This window comes from Oncorhynchus gorbuscha, unplaced genomic scaffold, assembly GCF_021184085.1.
Source record: "Oncorhynchus gorbuscha isolate QuinsamMale2020 ecotype Even-year unplaced genomic scaffold, OgorEven_v1.0 Un_scaffold_1967, whole genome shotgun sequence".
Classification (NCBI taxonomy): domain Eukaryota; kingdom Metazoa; phylum Chordata; class Actinopteri; order Salmoniformes; family Salmonidae; genus Oncorhynchus; species Oncorhynchus gorbuscha.
In genome coordinates this window covers 20,001-43,842 of record NW_025746601.1, presented here as the reverse complement: position 1 = coordinate 43,842, position 23,842 = coordinate 20,001, and the positions used below count along the sequence as shown (strand labels likewise).

General features: G+C 46.1%; 1 protein-coding gene across 1 annotated transcript in view; it reads left to right on the top strand.

Moving 5' to 3' along the window:
• Positions 1 to 23,842, top strand: part of LOC124024623 (lethal(2) giant larvae protein homolog 1-like) — a gene marked incomplete at its 3' end in the record, with an annotated part of 94,551 nt that overhangs the window by 53,660 nt on the left and 17,049 nt on the right. The window contains exons 6-13 of the mRNA XM_046338519.1: positions 1,261 to 1,423; positions 2,178 to 2,313; positions 4,133 to 4,187; positions 5,615 to 5,769; positions 6,793 to 7,004; positions 8,750 to 8,817; positions 20,258 to 20,367; positions 20,402 to 20,436. Of these exons, the coding sequence (XP_046194475.1) occupies positions 1,261 to 1,423; positions 2,178 to 2,313; positions 4,133 to 4,187; positions 5,615 to 5,769; positions 6,793 to 7,004; positions 8,750 to 8,817; positions 20,258 to 20,367; positions 20,402 to 20,436 (934 nt within the window). The remainder of the gene's footprint in view (positions 1 to 1,260; positions 1,424 to 2,177; positions 2,314 to 4,132; positions 4,188 to 5,614; positions 5,770 to 6,792; positions 7,005 to 8,749; positions 8,818 to 20,257; positions 20,368 to 20,401; positions 20,437 to 23,842) is intronic.

The following is a 23,842-nucleotide window of genomic DNA, read 5'->3' as shown; positions in this document are numbered from 1 at the left end:
GGCTGATGGGTAACGGTGTTTTTCAGCGTACCCGAGGACTACAGGTGGCTGATGGGTAACGGTGTTTTTCAGCGTACCTGAGGACTACAGGTGGCTGATGGGTAACGGTGTTTTTCAGCGTACCTGAGGACTACAGGTGGCTGATGGGTAACGGTGTTTTTCAGCGTACCTGAGGACTACAGGTGGCTGATGGGTAAAGGTGTTTTTCAGCGTACCTGAGGACTACAGGTGGCTGATGGGTAACGGTGTTTTTCAGCGTACCTGAGGACTACAGGTGGCTGATGGGTAACGGTGTTTTTCAGCGTACCCGAGGACTACAGGTGGCTGATGGGTAACGGTGTTTTTCAGCGTACCCGAGGACTACAGGTGGCTGATGGGTAACGGTGTTTTTCAGCGTACCTGAGGACTACAGGTGGCTGATGGGTAACGGTGTTTTTCAGCGTACCTGAGGACTACAGGTGGCTGATGGGTAACGGTGTTTTTCAGCGTACCTGAGGTGGCTGATGGGTAACGGTGTTTTTCAGCGTACCCGAGGACTACAGGTGGCTGATGGGTAACGGTGTTTTTCAGCGTACCCGAGGACTACAGGTGGCTGATGGGTAACGGTGTTTTTCAGCGTACCTGAGGACTACAGGTGGCTGATGGGTAACGGTGTTTTTCAGCGTACCTGAGGACTACAGGTGGCTGATGGGTAAAGGTGTTTTTCAGCGTACCTGAGGACTACAGGTGGCTGATGGGTAACGGTGTTTTTCAGCGTACCCGAGGACTACAGGTGGCTGATGGGTAACGGTGTTTTTCAGCGTACCCGAGGACTACAGGTGGCTGATGGGTAACGGTGTTTTTCAGCGTACCTGAGGACTACAGGTGGCTGATGGGTAACGGTGTTTTTCAGCGTACCTAAGGACTACAGGTGGCTGATGGGTAAAGGTGTTTTTCAGCGTACCTGAGGACTACAGGTGGCTGATGGGTAACGGTGTTTTTCAGCGTACCTGAGGACTACAGGTGGCTGATGGGTAAAGGTGTTTTTCAGCGTACCTGAGGACTACAGGTGGCTGATGGGTAATGGTGTTTTTCAGCGTACCTGAGGACTACAGGTGGCTGATGGGTAACGGTGTTTTTCAGCGTACCCGAGGACTACAGGTGGCTGATGGGTAACGGTGTTTTTCAGCGTACCTGAGGACTACAGGTGACTGATGGGTAACGGTGTTTTTCAGCGTACCTGAGGACTACAGGTGGCTGATGGGTAACGGTGTTTTTCAGCGTACCTGAGGACTACAGGTGTGGGAAGTCTCTGGGACCGGTGGAGTCGTTACAGGAACACCCCAAGCAGCCAGGGAAGATTCTGATTGGCTACAGCAGAGGTCTGGTCGTCCTATGGGATCTCAGCACCCGCAACGCAGAACACATGTTCCTTGGAAAACAGGTAAATAATATAACTACAGCTCTGTCTGTGTTTCATGGCTCTTTGTCAGAAGTCTTTCTGCCTGTCATCGTATTGCACCTCTCCTTCCATTGTTCAAGGAAGTTCATTTGTTCCTTATTGTGCTACTAGGGGCCAATAATACGGCTAAATGCAGTGTCTGTTACAATACGGCTAAATGCAGTGTGTGTCTGTTACAATACGGCTAAATGCAGTGTGTGTCTGTTACAATACGGCTAAATGCAGTGTGTGTCTGTTACAATACGGCTAAATGCAGTGTGTGACTGTTACAATACGGCTAAATGCAGTGTGTGTCTGTTACAATACGGCTAAATGCAGTGTGTGTCTGTTACAATACGGCTAAATGCAGTGTGTGTCTGTTACAATACGGCTAAATGCAGTGTGTGACTGTCACAATACGGCTAAATGCAGTGTGTGACTGTTACAATGCGGCTAAATGCAGTGTGTGTCTGTTACAATGCGGCTAAATGCAGTGTGTGACTGTCACAATACGGCTAAATGCAGTGTGTGTCTGTTACAATACGGCTAAATGCAGTGTGTGACTGTCACAATACGGCTAAATGCAGTGTGTGTCTGTTACCATACGGCTAAACGCAGTGTGTGTGTGTGTGTGTGTGTGTGTGTGTGTGTGTGTGTGTGTGTGTGTGTGTGTGTGTGTGTGTGTGTGTGTGTGTGTGTGTGTGTGTGTGTGTGTGTGTGTGTGTGTGTGTGTGTGTGTGTGTGTGTGTGTCTGCAGCAGCTGGAGTCCCTGGTGTGGGAACGTTCCGGTAGCTCCTTCGTCAGTTCCCATAGCGACGGGGGGTACAGCGTGTGGGCTGTTGCCAGTGGTAACACGTACACACACCAGCCTGTGTCCTCGTCCATCCCCTATGGTGAGAGACAGACATGCACCCCCCCCCTTAACCCCTATACACACACACACGCACACACCCTAACCCCTACATACACACTTTGTTGTCCTTGGGACCTCATTAACTCCTTGTCATCTCGTTGTGTCTCAGGTCCGTTCCCTTGGGACCTCATTAACTCCTTGTCATCTGTCTCGTTGTGTCTCAGGTCCGTTCCCTTGGGACCTCATTAACTCCTTGTCATCTGTCTCGTTGTGTCTCAGGTCCGTTCCCTTGGGACCTCATTAACTCCTTGTCGTCTGTCTCGTTGTGTCTCAGGTCCGTTCCCTTGGGACCTCATTAACTCCTTGTCGTCTCGTTGTGTCTCAGGTCCGTTCCCTTGGGACCTCATTAACTCCTTGTCATCTCGTTGTGTCTCAGGTCCGTTCCCTTGGGACCTCATTAACTCCTTGTCATCTCGTTGTGTCTCAGGTCCGTTCCCTTGGGACCTCATTAACTCCTTGTCGTCTGTCTCGTTGTGTCTCAGGTCCGTTCCCTTGGGACCTCATTAACTCCTTGTCATCTCGTTGTGTCTCAGGTCCGTTCCCTTGGGACCTCATTAACTCCTTGTCGTCTGTCTCGTTGTGTCTCAGGTCCGTTCCCTTGGGACCTCATTAACTCCTTGTCGTCTGTCTCGTTGTGTCTCAGGTCCGTTCCCTTGGGACCTCATTAACTCCTTGTCATCTCGTTGTGTCTCAGGTCCGTTCCCTTGGGACCTCATTAAAACCTCTTGTAACTACCCGGGTTCCGGGAGCGTTGTCATCAACTGACACTAATTAGCATAACGCAACAGACATAAATATTACTAGAAAATATTCATATTCATGAAATCACAAGTGAAATATATTGAAACACATCTTAGCCTTTTGTTAATCACCCTGTCATCTCAGATTTTGAAAATATGCTTTACAGCCAAAGCAAGACAAGCATTTGTGTAAGTTTATCGATAGCCTAGCATAGCATTATGCCTAGCTAGCAGCAGGCAATCTGGTCACGAAAATCAGAAAAGCAATCAAATTCAATTGTTTACCTTTGATGAGTTTCGGATGTTTTCACTCACAAGACTCCCAGTTAGATAGCAAATGTTCCTTTTTTCCAAAAATATTATTTTTGTAGCCGAAATAACTCCGTTAGTTCTTCACGTTTGGCTGAGAATTAGACCGGAAATTGCGGTCACGACAACGCTGAAAAATATTACAAATTAGCTCCATAATATCGACAGAAACATGGCAAACGTTGTTTATAATCAATCCTCAAGGTGTTTTTCAAATATCTATTCGATAATATATCAACCGGGACAGGTGGCTTCTTAGTAGGCTAGAGAGAAACAATGGCCGCATTTGTCTCTTACGCACAAAACACTCTGAGAGACTCCAGCTGATCACTGATGCAATGTTGACGTTCAGGCTCATTTTTCAAAATAAAAGCCTGAAACTATGTATTGTGACACTAGACACATTAGGTAAGCCATAGAAAAAGGAATCTGGTTGATATCTCATTCACTGCTCAATAGGGACGCATAGGAACGCAGAGCTTTCTAAATAAGAGTCCCTTCCTGATTGGATTCTTCTCAGGCTTTTGCCTGCAATATCAGTTCTGTTATACTCACAGACAATATTTTTACAGTTTTGGAAACTTTAGAGTGTTTTCTATCCCAAGCTGTCAATTATATGCATATTCCAGCATCTTGTCTTGACAAAATAGCCTGTTTACTTTGGGATCGTTATTTTTCCAAAAATGAAAATAGTGCCCCCTAGATTCAACAGGTTTTTAACTACTTGTCATCTGTCTCGTTGTGTCTTAGGTCCGTTCCCTTGTAAAGCCATCAACAAGATCTTATGGAGGACGATTCAGTCAGGGTGAGGAGTCAGGACCACTATCTATCACTATCAGTATCTACTTTCACTAGGGTCCATTCTGGTAACACTATCAGTATCTACTGTCACTAGGGTCCATTCTGGTAACACTATCAGTATCTACTGTCACTAGGATCCATTCTGGTAACACTATCAGTATCTACTGTCACTAGGGTCCATTCTGGTAACACTATCAGTATCTACTGTCACTAGGATCCATTCTGGTAACACTATCAGTATCTACTGTCACTAGGATCCATTCTGGTAACACTATCAGTATCTACTGTCACTAGGGTCCATTCTGGTAACACTATCAGTATCTACTGTCTCTCTCTATCTCTCACTGCCCCTCTCTCTCTCTGTCTCTCACTGCCCCTCTCTCTCTCTGTCTCTCACTGCCCCTCTTTCTCACTGCCCCCCTCTCTCACTGCCCCTCTCTCTCTCTGTCTCTCACTGCCCCTCTCTCTCACTGCCCCTCTCTCTCTCTGTCTCTCTCTCTCTCACTGCCACTCTCTCTGTCTCTCTCTCTCTCACTGCCCTCTCTCTCTCTCTCTGTCTCTCACTGCCACCTCTCTCTCTGTCTCTCACTGCCCTCTCTCTCTCTGTCTCTCACTGCCCCCTCTCTCACTGCCCCCTCTCTCACTGCCCTCTCTCTCTCTGTCCCTCTCTCTCTCTGTCCCTCTCTCTCTCTGTCTCTCACTGCCCCTCTCTCTCGGTCTCTCACTGCCCCCTCTCTCACTGTCTCTCACTGCCCCTCTCTCTCACTGTCTCTCACTGCCCCTCTCTCTCTCTGTCTCTCACTGCCCCTCTCTCACTGCCCCCTCTCTCACTGCCCCCTCTCTCACTGCCCCCTCTCTCACTGCCCCTCTCTCTCTGTCCCCTCTCTCTCTGTCTCTCACTGCCCCTCTTTCTCACTGCCCCCTCTCTCACTGCCCCCTCTCTCTCTGTCTCTCACTGCCCCTCTCTCTCACTGCCCCTCTCTCTCTGTCTCTCTCTCTCTCACTGCCCCTCTCTCTCTCTCTCTGTCTCTCACTGCCCCCCTCTCTCTCTCTCTCTCTGTCTCTCACTGCCCCCCTCTCTCTCTGTCTCTCACTGCCCCCTCTCTCACTGCCTCTCTCTCTCTGTCTCTCTGTCTCTCACTGCCCCTCTCTCTCTGTCTCTCACTGCCCCCCTCTCTCACTGTCTCTCACTGCCCCTCTCTCTCACTGTCTCTCACTGCCCCTCTCTCTCTGTCTCTCACTGCCCCTCTCTCTCTCTGTCTCTCACTGCCCCTCTCTCTCTCTGTCTCTCACTGCCCCCTCTCTCACTGCCCCTCTCTCTCTCGGTCTCTCACTGCCCCTCTCTCTCTGTCTCTCACTGCCCCCTCTCTCACTGCCCCTCACTGCCCCCCTCTCTCTCTCTGTCTCTCTGTCTGTCTCTGTCTCTCGTAGGTGTCCAGTAGTCCTCTACAGTGGAGGAATGCCCAGGGCCAGTTACGGAGACCGTCACTGTGTGACCATCCAACAGGACAAACAACACGTCACTCTAGACTTCACATCCAGAGTTATAGACTTCTTCACCGTCCACACCACTGACCCGGAGCACGGTGAGAGAGACACGCACTTCTCCAGAGCGACTCACAGACACCATTAGGATTAAGTGCCTTGCTCAAGGGCACATCTACCGATTTTAAATAATAATAATTATTCACCTAGTCTGCTCTGGGATTGGCCCTCCTCGTCGCTAGGCTACCTGACCCCCCCCCTGTGTTAATGTGTGTTTCCTCTCCCAGACTATGATGATCCTAAAGCCCTCGTGGTGCTACTGGAGGAGGAGCTGGTTGTAGTAGACCTCCTGACCACCGGGTGGCCCTGTGTCCCTCCTCCCTACCTGACCCCCCCCTGTGTTAATAATGTGTGTTTCCTCTCCCAGACTATGATGATCCTAAAGCCCTCGTGGTGCTACTGGAGGAGGAGCTGGTTGTAATAGACCTCCTGACCACCGGGTGGCCCTCTGTCCCTCCTCCCTACCTGACCCCCCCTGTGTTAATAATGTGTGTTTCCTCTCCCAGACTATGATGATCCTAAAGCCCTCGTGGTGCTACTGGAGGAGGAGCTGGTTGTAATAGACCTCCTGACCACCGGGTGGCCCTCTGTCCCTCCTCCCTACCTGACCCCCCCTGTGTTAATAATGTGTGTTTCCTCTCCCAGACTATGATGATCCTAAAGCCCTCGTGGTGCTACTGGAGGAGGAGCTGGTTGTAGTAGACCTCCTGACCACCGGGTGGCCCTCTGTCCCTCCTCCCTACCTGACCCCCCCTGTGTTAATAATGTGTGTTTCCTCTCCCAAACTATGATGATCCTAAAGCCCTCGTGGTGCTACTGGAGGAGGAGCTGGTTGTAATAGACCTCCTGACCACCGGGTGGCCCTCTGTCCCTCCTCCCTACCTGACCCCCCCCTGTGTTAATAATGTGTGTTTCCTCTCCCAGACTATGATGATCCTAAAGCCCTCGTGGTGCTACTGGAGGAGGAGCTGGTTGTAGTAGACCTCCTGACCACCGGGTGGCCCTCTGTCCCTCCTCCCTACCTGACCCCCCCCTGTGTTAATAATGTGTGTTTCCTCTCCCAGACTATGATGATCCTAAAGCCCTCGTGGTGCTACTGGAGGAGGAGCTGGTTGTAATAGACCTCCTGACCACCGGGTGGCCCTCTGTCCCTCCTCCCTACCTGACCCCGCTCCACTCCTCCGCCATCACCACATCCTGTCACCTGGACAACGTCCCCGCCAAGCTCTGGGACCGCCTGGCCGCCGCCGGGAACAGCCAGGGCGCTCAGCCTGGAGTGAGACACGCACACGGGGTGAGACACTGTACACACACACACACACACACACACACACACACACACACACACACACACACACACACACACACACACACACACACACACACACACACACACACACACACACACACACGGGGTGAGACACTGTACACACACACACAGACACACACACACTCACGGAGTGAGACGCTGTACACACACACATTCAGGTCGTCAGAGGGCCAGGTCGTCAGAGGGGTCAGAGGGACAGGTCGTCAGAGGGACAGGTCGTCAGAGGGACAGGTCGTCAGAGGGACAGGTCGTCAGAGGGACAGGTCGTCAGAGGGACAGGTCGTCAGAGGGACAGGTCGTCAGAGGGACAGGTCGTCAGAGGGGTCAGAGGGACAGGTCGTCAGAGGGACAGGTCGTCAGAGGGACAGGTCATCAGAGGGACAGGTCATCAGAGGGGTCAGAGGGACAGGTCATCAGAGGGACAGGTCATCAGAGGGACAGGTCGTCAGAGGGACAGGTCGTCAGAGGGACAGAGGGACAGGTCGTCAGAGGGGTCAGAGGGACAGGTCGTCAGAGGGGTCAGAGGGACAGGTCGTCAGAGGGACAGGTCGTCAGAGGGGTCAGAGGGACAGGTCATCAGAGGGGTCAGAGGGACAGGTCATCAGAGGGGTCAGAGGGACAGGTCATCAGAGGGGTCAGAGGGACAGGTCGTCAGAGGGACAGGTCATCAGAGGGACAGGTCATCAGAGGGACAGGTCATCAGAGGGACAGGTCATCAGAGGGACAGGTCATCAGAGGGACAGGTCGTCAGAGGGGACAGAGGGACAGGTCATCAGAGGGACAGGTCGTCAGAGGGACAGGTCATCAGAGGGGTCAGAGGGACAGGTCGTCAGAGGGACAGGTCGTCAGAGGGGACAGAGGGACAGGTCATCAGAGGGACAGGTCGTCATAGGGACAGGTCATCAGAGGGGTCAGAGGGACAGGTCGTCAGAGGGTCAGGTCATCAGAGGGGTCAGAGGGACAGGTCGTCAGAGGGACAGGTCGTCAGAGGGACAGGTCGTCAGAGGGACAGGTCATCAGAGGGGACAGAGGGACAGGTCGTCAGAGGGACAGGTCGTCAGAGGGACAGGTCGTCAGAGGGACAGGTCGTCAGAGGGGTCAGAGGGACAGGTCGTCAGAGGGGTCAGAGGGACAGGTCGTCAGAGGGACAGGTCATCAGAGGGGACAGAGGGACAGGTCATCAGAGGGACAGGTCGTCAGAGGGACAGGTCGTCAGAGGGACAGGTCGTCAGAGGGGTCAGAGGGACAGGTCGTCAGAGGGACAGGTCATCAGAGGGGACAGAGGGACAGGTCATCAGAGGGACAGGTCGTCAGAGGGACAGGTCGTCAGAGGGGACAGAGGGACAGGTCATCAGAGGGACAGGTCATCAGAGGGACAGGTCATCAGAGGGACAGGTCATCAGAGGGGACAGAGGGACAGGTCATCAGAGGGACAGGTCGTCAGAGGGACAGGTCGTCAGAGGGACAGGTCGTCAGAGGGACAGGGACAGGTCAGAGGGACAGGTCATCAGAGGGACAGGTCATCAGAGGGACAGGCGTTCACAGCTGGATGAATTATTGACAAATTTGTCTCTCTGCTGCAATGTGTGTATCAGTCATCTAACCTGTGTGTGTGTGTGTGTGTGTGTGTGTGTGTGTGTGTGTGTGTGTGTGTGTGTGTGTGGTGTGTGGTGTGGTGTGTGTGTGTGTAGAGTTGGCCGATATGTGGAGGGAAGAATCTAGCGCCCCCGCCCAGACAACAGGAGTTGCTGCTGACAGGGTAAACACACACACACACACACACACACACACACACGCACACACACACACACACACACACCTACTGTGTTAGAGGTGTGTATCTACTGTCTCCACTATGTTAGAGGTGTGTACCTACTGTCTCCACTATGTTAGAGGTGTGTACCTACTGTCTCCACTATGTTAGAGGTGTGTATCTACTGTCTCCACTATGTTAGAGGTGTGTATCTACTGTCTCCACTATGTTAGAGGTGTGTATCTACTGTCTCCACTATGTTAGAGGTGTGTATCTACTGTCTCCACTATGTTAGAGGTGTGTATCTACTGTCTCCACTATGTTAGAGGTGTGTATCTACTGTCTCCACTATGTTAGAGGTGTGTACCTACTGTCTCCACTATGTTAGATGAGGTGGTACCTACTGTCTCCACTATGTTAGATGACAGTGTATCTACTGTCTCCACTATGTTAGAGGTGTGTATCTACTGTCTCCACTATGTTAGAGGTGTGTACCTACAGTCTCCACTATGTTAGAGGTGTGTATCTACTGTCTCCACTATGTTAGATGAGGTGTGTATCTACTGTCTCCACTATGTTAGAGGTGTGTATCTACTGTCTCCACTATGTTAGAGGTGTGTACCTACTGTCTCCACTATGTTAGAGGGGTGTATCTACTGTCTCCACTATGTTAGATGAGGTGTGTATCTACTGTCTCCACTATGTTAGATGAGGTGTGTATCTACTGTCTCCACTATGTTAGAGGTGTGTACCTACTGTCTCCACTATGTTAGAGGTGTGTATCTACTGTCTCCACTATGTTAGATGAGGTGTGTATCTACTGTCTCCACTATGTTAGAGGTGTGTACCTACTGTCTCCACTATGTTAGATGAGGTGTGTACCTACTGTCTCCACTATGTTAGATGAGGTGTGTACCTACTGTCTCCACTATGTTAGATGAGGTGTGTACCTACTGTCTCCACTATGTTAGAGGTGTGTATCTACTGTCTCCACTATGTTAGATGAGGTGTGTATCTACTGTCTCCACTATGTTAGATGAGGTGTGTATCTACTGTCTCCACTATGTTAGATGAGGTGTGTATCTACTGTCTCCACTATGTTAGAGGTGTGTATCTACTGTCTCCACTATGTTAGAGGTGTGTATCTACTGTCTCCAAATCAAATCAAATCAAATTTATTTATATAGCCCTTGGTACATCAGCTGATATCTCAAAGTGCTGTACAGAAACCCAGCCTAAAACCCCAAACAGCAAACAATGCAGGTGTAAAAGACGGTGGCTAGGAAAAACTCCCTAGAAAGGCCAAAACCTAGGAAGAAACCTAGAGAGGAACAGGGCTATGTGGGGTGGCCAGTCCTCTTCTGGCTGTGAGGGTAGAGATTATAACAGAACATGACCAAGATGTTCAAATGTTCATAAATGACCAGCATGGTCAAATAATAATAAGGCAGAACAGTTGAAACTGGAGCAGCAGCACAGTCAGATGGACTGGGGACAGCAAGGAGCCATCATGTCAGGTAGTCCTGGGGCACGGTCCTAGGGCTCAGGTCCTCCGAGAGAGAGAAAGAAAGAGAGAATTAGAGAGAGCATATGTGGGGTGGCCAGTCCTCTTCTCCACTATGTTAGAGGTGTGTATCTACTGTCTCCACTATGTTAGAGGTGTGTATCTACTGTCTCCACTATGTTAGAGGTGTGTATCTACTGTCTCCACTATGTTAGAGGTGTGTATCTACTGTCTCCACTATGTTAGAGGTGTGTATCTACTGTCTCCACTATGTTAGAGGTGTGTATCTACTGTCTCCACTATGTTAGAGGTGTGTATCTACTGTCTCCACTATGTTAGAGGTGTGTATCTACTGTCTCCACTATGTTAGATGAGGTGTGTATCTACTGTCTCCACTATGTTAGATGAGGTGTGTATCTACTGTCTCCACTATGTTAGATGAGGTGTGTATCTACTGTCTCCACTATGTTAGAGGTGTGTATCTACTGTCTCCACTATGTTAGATGAGGTGTGTATCTACTGTCTCCACTATGTTAGAGGTGTGTATCTACTGTCTCCACTATGTTAGATGAGGTGTGTATCTACTGTCTCCACTATGTTAGATGAGGTGTGTATCTACTGTCTCCACTATGTTAGAGGTGTGTACCTACTGTCTCCACTATGTTAGAGGTGTGTATCTACTGTCTCCACTATGTTAGAGATGTGTATCTACTGTCTTCACTATGTTAGAGGTGTGTATCTACTGTCTCCACTATGTTAGAGGTGTGTATCTACTGTCTCCACTATGTTAGAGGTGTGTATCTACTGTCTCCACTATGTTAGAGATGTGTATCTACTGTCTCCACTATGTTAGAGGTGTGTATCTACTGTCTCCACTATGTTAGAGGTGTGTATCTACTGTCTCCACTATGTTAGAGGTGTGTATCTACTGTCTCCACTATGTTAGAGGTGTGTATCTACTGTCTCCACTATGTTAGAGGTGTGTACCTACTGTCTCCACTATGTTAGATGAGGTGTGTATCTACTGTCTCCACTATGTTAGATGAGGTGTGTATCTACTGTCTCCACTATGTTAGAGGTGTGTACCTACTGTCTCCACTATGTTAGAGGTGTGTATCTACTGTCTCCACTATGTTAGAGGTGTGTACCTACTGTCTCCACTATGTTAGATGAGGTGTGTATCTACTGTCTCCACTATGTTAGAGGTGTGTACCTACTGTCTCCACTATGTTAGAGGTGTGTACCTACTGTCTCCACTATGTTAGAGGTGTGTACCTACTGTCTCCACTATGTTAGATGAGGTGTGTACCTACTGTCTCCACTATGTTAGAGGTGTGTATCTACTGTCTCCACTATGTTAGATGAGGTGTGTATCTACTGTCTCCACTATGTTAGAGGTGTGTATCTACTGTCTCCACTATGTTAGATGAGGTGTGTATCTACTGTCTCCACTATGTTAGAGGTGTGTATCTACTGTCTCCACTATGTTAGATGAGGTGTGTATCTACTGTCTCCACTATGTTAGAGGTGTGTATCTACTGTCTCCACTATGTTAGATGAGGTGTGTATCTACTGTCTCCACTATGTTAGAGGTGTGTATCTACTGTCTCCACTATGTTAGAGGTGTGTATCTACTGTCTCCACTATGTTAGAGGTGTGTATCTACTGTCTCCACTATGTTAGAGGTGTGTATCTACTGTCTCCACTATGTTAGAGGTGTCTACCTACTGTCTCCACTATGTTAGAGGTGTGTACCTACTGTCTCCACTATGTTAGAGGTGTGTATCTACTGTCTCCACTATGTTAGAGATGTGTATCTACTGTCTTCACTATGTTAGAGGTGTGTATCTACTGTCTCCACTATGTTAGAGGTGTGTATCTACTGTCTCCACTATGTTAGAGGTGTGTATCTACTGTCTCCACTATGTTAGAGATGTGTATCTACTGTCTCCACTATGTTAGAGGTGTGTATCTACTGTCTCCACTATGTTAGAGTGTGTATCTACTGTCTCCACTATGTTAGAGGTGTGTATCTACTGTCTCCACTATGTTAGAGGTGTGTATCTACTGTCTCCACTATGTTAGAGGTGTGTATCTACTGTCTCCACTATGTTAGAGGTGTGTATCTACTGTCTCCACTATGTTAGATGAGGTGTGTATCTACTGTCTCCACTATGTTAGATGAGGTGTGTATCTACTGTCTCCACTATGTTAGAGGTGTGTATCTACTGTCTCCACTATGTTAGAGGTGTGTATCTACTGTCTCCACTATGTTAGAGGTGTGTATCTACTGTCTCCACTATGTTAGATGAGGTGTGTATCTACTGTCTCCACTATGTTAGAGGTGTGTACCTACTGTCTCCACTATGTTAGAGGTGTGTACCTACTGTCTCCACTATGTTAGAGGTGTGTACCTACTGTCTCCACTATGTTAGATGAGGTGTGTACCTACTGTCTCCACTATGTTAGAGGTGTGTATCTACTGTCTCCACTATGTTAGATGAGGTGTGTATCTACTGTCTCCACTATGTTAGAGGTGTGTATCTACTGTCTCCACTATGTTAGATGAGGTGTGTATCTACTGTCTCCACTATGTTAGAGGTGTGTATCTACTGTCTCCACTATGTTAGATGAGGTGTGTATCTACTGTCTCCACTATGTTAGAGGTGTGTATCTACTGTCTCCACTATGTTAGATGAGGTGTGTATCTACTGTCTCCACTATGTTAGAGGTGTGTATCTACTGTCTCCACTATGTTAGAGGTGTGTATCTACTGTCTCCACTATGTTAGAGGTGTGTATCTACTGTCTCCACTATGTTAGAGGTGTGTATCTACTGTCTCCACTATGTTAGAGGTGTCTACCTACTGTCTCCACTATGTTAGAGGTGTGTACCTACTGTCTCCACTATGTTAGATGAGGTGTGTATCTACTGTCTCCACTATGTTAGATGAGGTGTGTATCTACTGTCTCCACTATGTTAGAGGTGTGTATCTACTGTCTCCACTATGTTAGAGGTGTGTATCTACTGTCTCCACTATGTTAGAGGTGTGTATCTACTGTCTCCACTATGTTAGATGAGGTGTGTATCTACTGTCTCCAATATGTTAGAGGTGTGTATCTACTGTCTCCACTATGTTAGAGGTGTGTATCTACTGTCTCCACTATGTTAGAGGTGTGTATCTACTGTCTCCACTATGTTAGAGGTGTGTATCTACTGTCTCCACTATGTTAGATGAGGTGTGTATCTACTGTCTCCACTATGTTAGAGGTGTGTATCTACTGTCTCCACTATGTTAGATGAGGTGTGTATCTACTGTCTCCACTATGTTAGAGGTGGTGTGTATCTACTGTCTCCACTATGTTAGAGGTGTGTACCTACTGTCTCCACTATGTTAGATGAGGTGTGTATCTACTGTCTCCACTATGTTAGAGGTGTGTATCTACTGTCTCCACTATGTTAGAGGTGTGTACCTACTGTCTCCACTATGTTAGAGGTGTGTATCTACTGTCTCCACTATGTTAGATGAGGTGTGTATCTACTGTCTCCACTATGTTAGAGGTGTGTATCTACTGTCTCCACTATGTTAGAGGTGTGTATCTACTGTCTCCACTATGTTAGATGAGGTGTGTATCTACTGTCTCCACTATGTTAGAGGTGTGTATCTACTGTCTCCACTATGTTAGAGGTGTGTATCTACTGTCTCCACTATGTTAGAGGTGTGTATCTACTGTCTCCACTATGTTAGAGTGTGTATCTACTGTCTCCACTATGTTAGATGAGGTGTGTATCTACTGTCTCCACTATGTTAGAGAGGTGTGTATCTACTGTCTCCACTATGTTAGATGAGGTGTGTATCTACTGTCTCCACTATGTTAGATGAGGTGTGTATCTACTGTCTCCACTATGTTAGAGGTGTGTATCTACTGTCTCCACTATGTTAGAGTGTGTATCTACTGTCTCCACTATGTTAGAGGTGTGTATCTACTGTCTCCACTATGTTAGAGGTGTGTATCTACTGTCTCCACTATGTTAGAGGTGTGTATCTACTGTCTCCACTATGTTAGATGAGGTGTGTATCTACTGTCTCCACTATGTTAGATGAGGTGTGTATCTACTGTCTCCACTATGTTAGAGGTGTGTACCTACTGTCTCCACTATGTTAGAGGTGTGTATCTACTGTCTCCACTATGTTAGAGGTGTGTATCTACTGTCTCCACTATGTTAGAGGTGTGTATCTACTGTCTCCACTATGTTAGATGAGGTGTGTATCTACTGTCTCCACTATGTTAGATGAGGTGTGTATCTACTGTCTCCACTATGTTAGAGGTGTGTATCTACTGTCTCCACTATGTTAGAGGTGTGTATCTACTGTCTCCACTATGTTAGATGAGGTGTGTATCTACTGTCTCCACTATGTTAGAGGTGTGTATCTACTGTCTCCACTATGTTAGAGGTGTGTATCTACTGTCTCCACTATGTTAGATGAGGTGTGTATCTACTGTCTCCACTATGTTAGAGGTGTGTATCTACTGTCTCCACTATGTTAGAGGTGTGTATCTACTGTCTCCACTATGTTAGAGGTGTGTATCTACTGTCTCCACTATGTTAGATGAGGTGTGTATCTACTGTCTCCACTATGTTAGAGGTGTGTACCTACTGTCTCCACTATGTTAGATGAGGTGTGTATCTACTGTCTCCACTATGTTAGAGGTGTGTATCTACTGTCTCCACTATGTTAGATGGTGTGTATCTACTGTCTCCACTATGTTAGAGGTGTGTACCTACTGTCTCCACTATGTTAGATGAGGTGTGTACCTACTGTCTCCACTATGTTAGAGGTGTGTATCTACTGTCTCCACTATGTTAGATGAGGTGTGTATCTACTGTCTCCACTATGTTAGAGGTGTGTACCTACTGTCTCCACTATGTTAGAGGTGTGTATCTACTGTCTCCACTATGTTAGAGATGTGTATCTACTGTCTTCACTATGTTAGAGGTGTGTATCTACTGTCTCCACTATGTTAGAGGTGTGTATCTACTGTCTCCACTATGTTAGAGGTGTGTATCTACTGTCTCCACTATGTTAGAGATGTGTATCTACTGTCTCCACTATGTTAGAGAGGTGTGTATCTACTGTCTCCACTATGTTAGAGGTGTGTATCTACTGTCTCCACTATGTTAGAGGTGTGTATCTACTGTCTCCACTATGTTAGAGGTGTGTATCTACTGTCTCCACTATGTTAGAGGTGTGTATCTACTGTCTCCACTATGTTAGAGGTGTGTACCTACTGTCTCCACTATGTTAGATGAGGTGTGTATCTACTGTCTCCACTATGTTAGATGAGGTGTGTATCTACTGTCTCCACTATGTTAGAGGTGTGTACCTACTGTCTCCACTATGTTAGAGGTGTGTATCTACTGTCTCCACTATGTTAGAGGTGTGTACCTACTGTCTCCACTATGTTAGATGAGGTGTGTATCTACTGTCTCCACTATGTTAGAGGTGTGTATCTACTGTCTCCACTATGTTAGAGGTGTGTACCTACTGTCTCCACTATGTTAGAGGTGTGTATCTACTGTCTCCACTATGTTAGATGAGGTGTGTATCAACTGTCTCCACTATGTTAGAGGTGTGTATCTACTGTCTCCACTATGTTAGATGAGGTGTGTATCTACTGTCTCCACTATGTTAGAGGTGTGTATCTACTGTCTCCACTATGTTAGATGAGGTGTGTATCTACTGTCTCCACTATGTTAGAGGTGTGTATCTACTGTCTCCACTATGTTAGATGAGGTGTGTATCTACTGTCTCCACTATGTTAGAGGTGTGTATCTACTGTCTCCACTATGTTAGATGAGGTGTGTATCTACTGTCTCCACTATGTTAGAGGTGTGTATCTACTGTCTCCACTATGTTAGAGGTGTGTATCTACTGTCTCCACTATGTTAGAGGTGTGTATCTACTGTCTCCACTATGTTAGATGAGGTGTGTATCTACTGTCTCCACTATGTTAGAGGTGTGTACCTACTGTCTCCACTATGTTAGAGGTGTGTATCTACTGTCTCCACTATGTTAGATGAGGTGTGTATCTACTGTCTCCACTATGTTAGATGAGGTGTGTATCTACTGTCTCCACTATGTTAGAGGTGTGTATCTACTGTCTCCACTATGTTAGAGGTGTGTATCTACTGTCTCCACTATGTTAGAGGTGTGTATCTACTGTCTCCACTATGTTAGATGAGGTGTGTATCTACTGTCTCCACTATGTTAGAGGTGTGTATCTACTGTCTCCACTATGTTAGAGGTGTGTATCTACTGTCTCCACTATGTTAGAGGTGTGTATCTACTGTCTCCACTATGTTAGAGGTGTGTATCTACTGTCTCCACTATGTTAGATGAGGTGTGTATCTACTGTCTCCACTATGTTAGAGGTGTGTATCTACTGTCTCCACTATGTTAGATGAGGTGTGTATCTACTGTCTCCACTATGTTAGAGGTGTGTATCTACTGTCTCCACTATGTTAGAGGTGTGTATCTACTGTCTCCACTATGTTAGATGAGGTGTGTATCTACTGTCTCCACTATGTTAGAGGTGTGTATCTACTGTCTCCACTATGTTAGAGGTGTGTACCTACTGTCTCCACTATGTTAGAGGTGTGTATCTACTGTCTCCACTATGTTAGATGAGGTGTGTATCTACTGTCTCCACTATGTTAGAGGTGTGTATCTACTGTCTCCACTATGTTAGAGGTGTGTATCTACTGTCTCCACTATGTTAGATGAGGTGTGTATCTACTGTCTCCACTATGTTAGAGGTGTGTATCTACTGTCTCCACTATGTTAGAGGTGTGTATCTACTGTCTCCACTATGTTAGAGGTGTGTATCTACTGTCTCCACTATGTTAGAGGTGTGTACCTACTGTCTCCACTATGTTAGATGAGGTGTGTATCTACTGTCTCCACTATGTTAGATGAGGTGTGTATCTACTGTCTCCACTATGTTAGATGAGGTGTGTATCTACTGTCTCCACTATGTTAGATGAGGTGTGTATCTACTGTCTCCACTATGTTAGAGGTGTGTATCTACTGTCTCCACTATGTTAGAGGTGTGTATCTACTGTCTCCACTATGTTAGAGGTGTGTATCTACTGTCTCCACTATGTTAGAGGTGTGTATCTACTGTCTCCACTATGTTAGAGGTGTGTATCTACTGTCTCCACTATGTTAGATGAGGTGTGTATCTACTGTCTCCACTATGTTAGATGAGGTGTGTATCTACTGTCTCCACTATGTTAGAGGTGTGTACCTACTGTCTCCACTATGTTAGAGGTGTGTATCTACTGTCTCCACTATGTTAGAGGTGTGTATCTACTGTCTCCACTATGTTAGAGGTGTGTATCTACTGTCTCCACTATGTTAGATGAGGTGTGTATCTACTGTCTCCACTATGTTAGATGAGGTGTGTATCTACTGTCTCCACTATGTTAGAGGTGTGTATCTACTGTCTCCACTATGTTAGAGGTGTGTATCTACTGTCTCCACTATGTTAGATGAGGTGTGTATCTACTGTCTCCACTATGTTAGAGGTGTGTATCTACTGTCTCCACTATGTTAGAGGTGTGTATCTACTGTCTCCACTATGTTAGATGAGGTGTGTATCTACTGTCTCCACTATGTTATTAGAGGTGTGTATCTACTGTCTCCACTATGTTAGAGGTGTGTATCTACTGTCTCCACTATGTTAGATGAGGTGTGTATCTACTGTCTCCACTATGTTAGAGGTGTGTACCTACTGTCTCCACTATGTTAGATGAGGTGTGTATCTACTGTCTCCACTATGTTAGAGGTGTGTACCTACTGTCTCCACTATGTTAGAGGTGTGTACCTACTGTCTCCACTATGTTAGAGAGGTGTGTACCTACTGTCTCCACTATGTTAGATGAGGTGTGTACCTACTGTCTCCACTATGTTAGATGACAGGTGTGTATCTACTGTCTCCACTATGTTAGATGAGGTGTGTATCTACTGTCTCCACTATGTTAGAGGTGTGTATCTACTGTCTCCACTATGTTAGATGAGGTGTGTATCTACTGTCTCCACTATGTTAGAGGTGTGTATCTACTGTCTCCACTATGTTAGAGGTGTGTATCTACTGTCTCCACTATGTTAGATGAGGTGTGTATCTACTGTCTCCACTATGTTAGAGGTGTGTATCTACTGTCTCCACTATGTTAGATGAGGTGTGTATCTACTGTCTCCACTATGTTAGAGGTGGTGTGTATCTACTGTCTCCACTATGTTAGAGGTGTGTACCTACTGTCTCCACTATGTTAGATGAGGTGTGTATCTACTGTCTCCACTATGTTAGAGGTGTGTATCTACTGTCTCCACTATGTTAGAGGTGTGTACCTACTGTCTCCACTATGTTAGAGGTGTGTATCTACTGTCTCCACTATGTTAGATGAGGTGTGTATCTACTGTCTCCACTATGTTAGAGGTGTGTATCTACTGTCTCCACTATGTTAGAGGTGTGTATCTACTGTCTCCACTATGTTAGATGAGGTGTGTATCTACTGTCTCCACTATGTTAGATGAGGTGTGTATCTACTGTCTCCACTATGTTAGAGGTGTGTATCTACTGTCTCCACTATGTTAGAGGTGTGTATCTACTGTCTCCACTATGTTAGAGGTGTGTATCTACTGTCTCCACTATGTTAGAGGTGTGTACCTACTGTCTCCACTATGTTAGATGAGGTGTGTATCTACTGTCTCCACTATGTTAGATGAGGTGTGTATCTACTGTCTCCACTATGTTAGATGAGGTGTGTATCTACTGTCTCCACTATGTTAGATGAGGTGTGTATCTACTGTCTCCACTATGTTAGAGGTGTGTATCTACTGTCTCCACTATGTTAGAGGTGTGTATCTACTGTCTCCACTATGTTAGATGAGGTGTGTATCTACTGTCTCCACTATGTTAGAGGTGTGTATCTACTGTCTCCACTAATTGACATCATTTGAGTCAATTGGAGGTGTACCTGTGGATGTATTTCAAGACCTACCTTCAAACTCAGTGCCTCTTTGCTTGACATCTTGGGAAAATCAAAAGGAATCAGCCAAGACCTCAGAAAGAAAATTGTAGACCTCCACAAGTCTGGTTCATCCTTGGGAGCAATTTCAAAATGCCTGAAGGTGCCACGTTCATCTGTACAAACAAGTATAAACACCATGGGACCACGCAGCCGTCATATCGCTCAGGAAGTAGACTCGTTCTGTCTCCTGGAGTACTTTGGTGCAACAGTGCAAATCAATCCCAGAACAACAGCAAAGGACCTTGTGAAGATGCTGGAGGAAATGGTTTATCGACATAACCTGAAAGGCCGCTCAGCAAGGAAGAAGCCACTGCTTTATCAACATAACCTGAAAGGCCACTCAGCAAGGAAGAAGCCACTGCTATATCGACATAACCTATAATAATAATATATGCCATTTTAGCAGACGCTTTTATCCAAAGCGACTTACAGTCATGTGTGCATACATTCTACGTATGGGTGTTTTGATCCCGGGGATGACCCACTACCCTGGCGTTACAAGCGCCATGCTCTACCAACTGAGCTACAGAAGGACCAGGCTGCTCAGCAAGGAAGAAGCCACTGCTACATCAACATAACCTGAAAGGCCGCTCAGCAAGGAAGAAGCCACTGCTATATCGACCTAACCTGAAAGGCTGCTCAGCAAGGAAGAAGCCACTGCTATATCGACTAACCTGAAAGGCTGTTTTCAGCAAGGAAGAATTGTGAAAAACTGAGTTTAAATGTATTTGGCTAAGGTGTATGTAAACTTCTCACCTCTACTGCGTCTCATGTGCCACTATGTTAAAATAAGTGTGTGTGTGCGTGTGCGCGTGCGCGTGTGCGTGTGCGTGTGTGTGTGTTTAGGCATGAGGACGGTACAGTGCGATTCTGGAATGTGTCTGCTGTTGCCATGACTCCTCTCTACAAGCTCAGCACGGCTAACGTCTTCCATACAGACTGTGACCCTAATGATGGTGACCCCCTGGACCCTACCAACGATCCCCGAAGCACTGCAAGAGGAGGAGTGGCCTCCCTTCAGGAAGGTCAGTTTTGACACACACACACATGACACATGGTGTGTGACACACACACACTGAAACACACACATTTCTTATAGATTTGCAAACATTTCTAAAAACCTGTTTTCACTTTGTCATTATGGTGTCATTGTGGGGTATTGTGTCATTGTGGGGTATTGTGTCATTGTGGGGTATTGTGTCATTGTGGGGTATTGAGATTGTGTCATTGTGGGTATTGAGTCATTGTGTTTTGGGTATTGAGTCATTATGGGGTATTGAGGCATTGTGGGGTATTGATTCATTATGGGGTATTGTGTCATTATGGGGTATTGTGATGTCATTATGGGGTATTGTGATGTCATTATGGGGTATTGTGTCATTATGGAGTATTTTGTCATTGTAGGGTATTGTGTCATTGTGGGGTATTGTGTCATTGTGGGGTATTGAGTCATTGTGGGGTATTGAGTCATTGTGGGGTATTGAGTCATTGTGGGGTATTGAGTCATTGTGGGGTATTGTGTCATTGTGGGGTATTGAGTCATTGTGGGGTATTGAGTCATTGTGGGGTATTGAGTCAGTGGGCTAATGGTGTGTGTTCTAGGTGGGCTGTTTTGATCCTTGTAGTGATGATGGTGTGTGTTCTCGGTGGGCTGTTTTGATCCGTATAGTGATGATGATGGTGTGTGTTCTAGGTGGGCTGTTTTGATCAGTATAGTGATGATGATGATGGTGTGTGTTCTAGGTGGGCTGTTTTGATCTGTATAGTGATGATGATGGTGTGTGTTCTAGGTGGGCTGTTTTGATCCTTGTAGTGATGATGGTGTGTGTTCTAGGTGGGCTGTTTTGATTCCGTATAGTGATGATGATGATGATGTGTGTTCTAGGTGGGCTGTTTTGATCCTTGTAGTGATGATGGTGTGTGTTCTAGGTGGGCTGTTTTGATCCTTGTAGTGATGATGGTGTGTGTTCTAGGTGGGCTGTTTTGATTCCGTATAGTGATGATGATGGTGTGTGTTCTAGGTGGGCTGTTTTGATCCTTGTAGTGATGATGGTGTGTGTTCTAGGTGGGCTGTTTTGATCCTTGTAGTGATGATGGTGTGTGTTCTAGGTGGGCTGTTTTGATTCCGTATAGTGATGATGATGATGATGATGTGTGTTCTAGGTGGGCTGTTTTGATCCTTGTAGTGATGATGGTGTGTGTTCTCGGTGGGCTGTTTTGATCCGTATAGTGATGATTATGATGTGTGTTCTAGGTGGGCTGTTTTGATCTGTATAGTGATGATGATGGTGTGTGTTCTAGGTGGGCTGTTTTGATCCTTGTAGTGATGATGGTGTGTGTTCTAGGTGGGCTGTTTTGATCCGTATAGTGATGATGATGATGATGATGTGTGTTCTAGGTGGGCTGTTTTGATCAGTATAGTGATGATGATGATGATGATGATGATGTGTGTTCTCGGTGGGCTGTTTTGATCCGTATAGTGATGATGATGATGATGGTGTGTGTTCTAGGTGGGCTGTTTTGATCCGTATAGTGATGATGATGATGATGATGATGTGTGTTCTCGGTGGGCTGTTTTGATCCTTGTAGTGATGATTGTGTGTGTTCTAGGTGGGCTGTTTTGATCCGTATAGTGATGATGATGATGATGGTGTGTGTTCTAGGTGGGCTGTTTTGATCTGTATAGTGATGATGATGGTGTGTGTTCTAGGTGGGCTGTTTTGATCAGTATAGTATGAGTGATGATGATGATGATGATGATGATGATGATGATGATGTGTGTTCTAGGTGGGCTGTTTTGATCTGTATAGTGATGATGATGGTGTGTGTTCTAGGTGGGCTGTTTTGATCTGTATAGTGATGATGATGATGATGTTGTGTGTTCTAGGTGGGCTGTTTTGATCCTTGTAGTGATGATGGTGTGTGTTCTAGGTGGGCTGTTTTGATCCGTATAGTGATGATGATGATGATGGTGTGTGTTCTAGGTGGGCTGTTTTGATCCGTATAGTGATGATGATGATGATGGTGTGTGTTCTAGGTGGGCTGTTTTGATCTGTATAGTGATGATGATGATGATGGTGTGTGTTCTAGGTGGGCTGTTTTGATCCTTGTAGTGATGATGGTGTGTGTTCTAGGTGGGCTGTTTTGATCTATATAGTGATGATGATGATGATGATGATGATGGTGTGTGTTCTCGGTGGGCTGTTTTGATCCGTATAGTGATGATGATGTGTGTTCTAGGTGGGCTGTTTTGATCAGTATAGTGATGATGATGATGATGGTGTGTGTTCTAGGTGGGCTGTTTTGATCCGTATAGTGATGATGAATGATGGTGTGTGTTCTAGGTGGGCTGTTTTGATCAGTATAGTGATGATGATGGTGTGTGTTCTAGGTGGGCTGTTTTGATCCTTATAGTGATGATGATGATGATGTGTGTGTTCTAGGTGGGCTGTTTTGATCCGTATAGTGATGTGATGATGATGATGATGATGATGATGATGATGTGTGTTCTAGGTGGGCTGTTTTGATCCTTATAGTGATGATGATGATGATGGTGTGTGTTCTAGGTGGGCTGTTTTGATCCTTATAGTGATGATGATGATGATGATGATGATGATGATGATGTGTGTTCTAGGTGGGCTGTTTTGATCAGTATAGTGATGATGATGGTGTGTGTTCTAGGTGGGCTGTTTTGATCCGTATAGTGATGATGATGATGATGTGTGTTCTAGGTGGGCTGTTTTGATCAGTATAGTGATGATGATGATGTGTGTTCTAGGTGGGCTGTTTTGATCCGTATAGTGATGATGATGATGATGTGTGTTCTAGGTGGGCTGTTTTGATCAGTGTAGTGATGATGATGATGTGTTCTAGGTGGGCTGTTTTGATGTATAGTGATGATGATGATGATGTGTGTTCTAGGTGGGCTGTTTTGATCAGTATGATGATGATGATGATGATGATGTGTTCTAGGTGGGCTGTTTTGATCCTTATAGTGATGATGATGATGATGATGATGATGGTGTGTGTTCTAGGTGGGCTGTTTTGATCCTTATAGTGATGATGATGATGATGATGATGATGATGTGTGTTCTAGGTGGGCTGTTTTGATCCGTATAGTGATGATGATGATGTGTGTTCTAGGTGGGCTGTTTTGATCAGTATAGTGATGATGATGATGGTGTGTGTTCTAGGTGGGCTGTTTTGATCAGTATAGTGATGATGATGGTGTGTGTTCTAGGTGGGCTGTTTTGATCCTTATAGTGATGATGATGTGTGTTCTAGGTGGGCTGTTTTGATCCTTATAGTGATGATGATGTGTGTTCTAGGTGGGCTGTTTTGATTCTTATAGTGATGATGATGATGTGTGTTCTAGGTGGGCTGTTTTGATCTATATAGTGTGATGATGATGATGATGATGTGTGTTCTAGG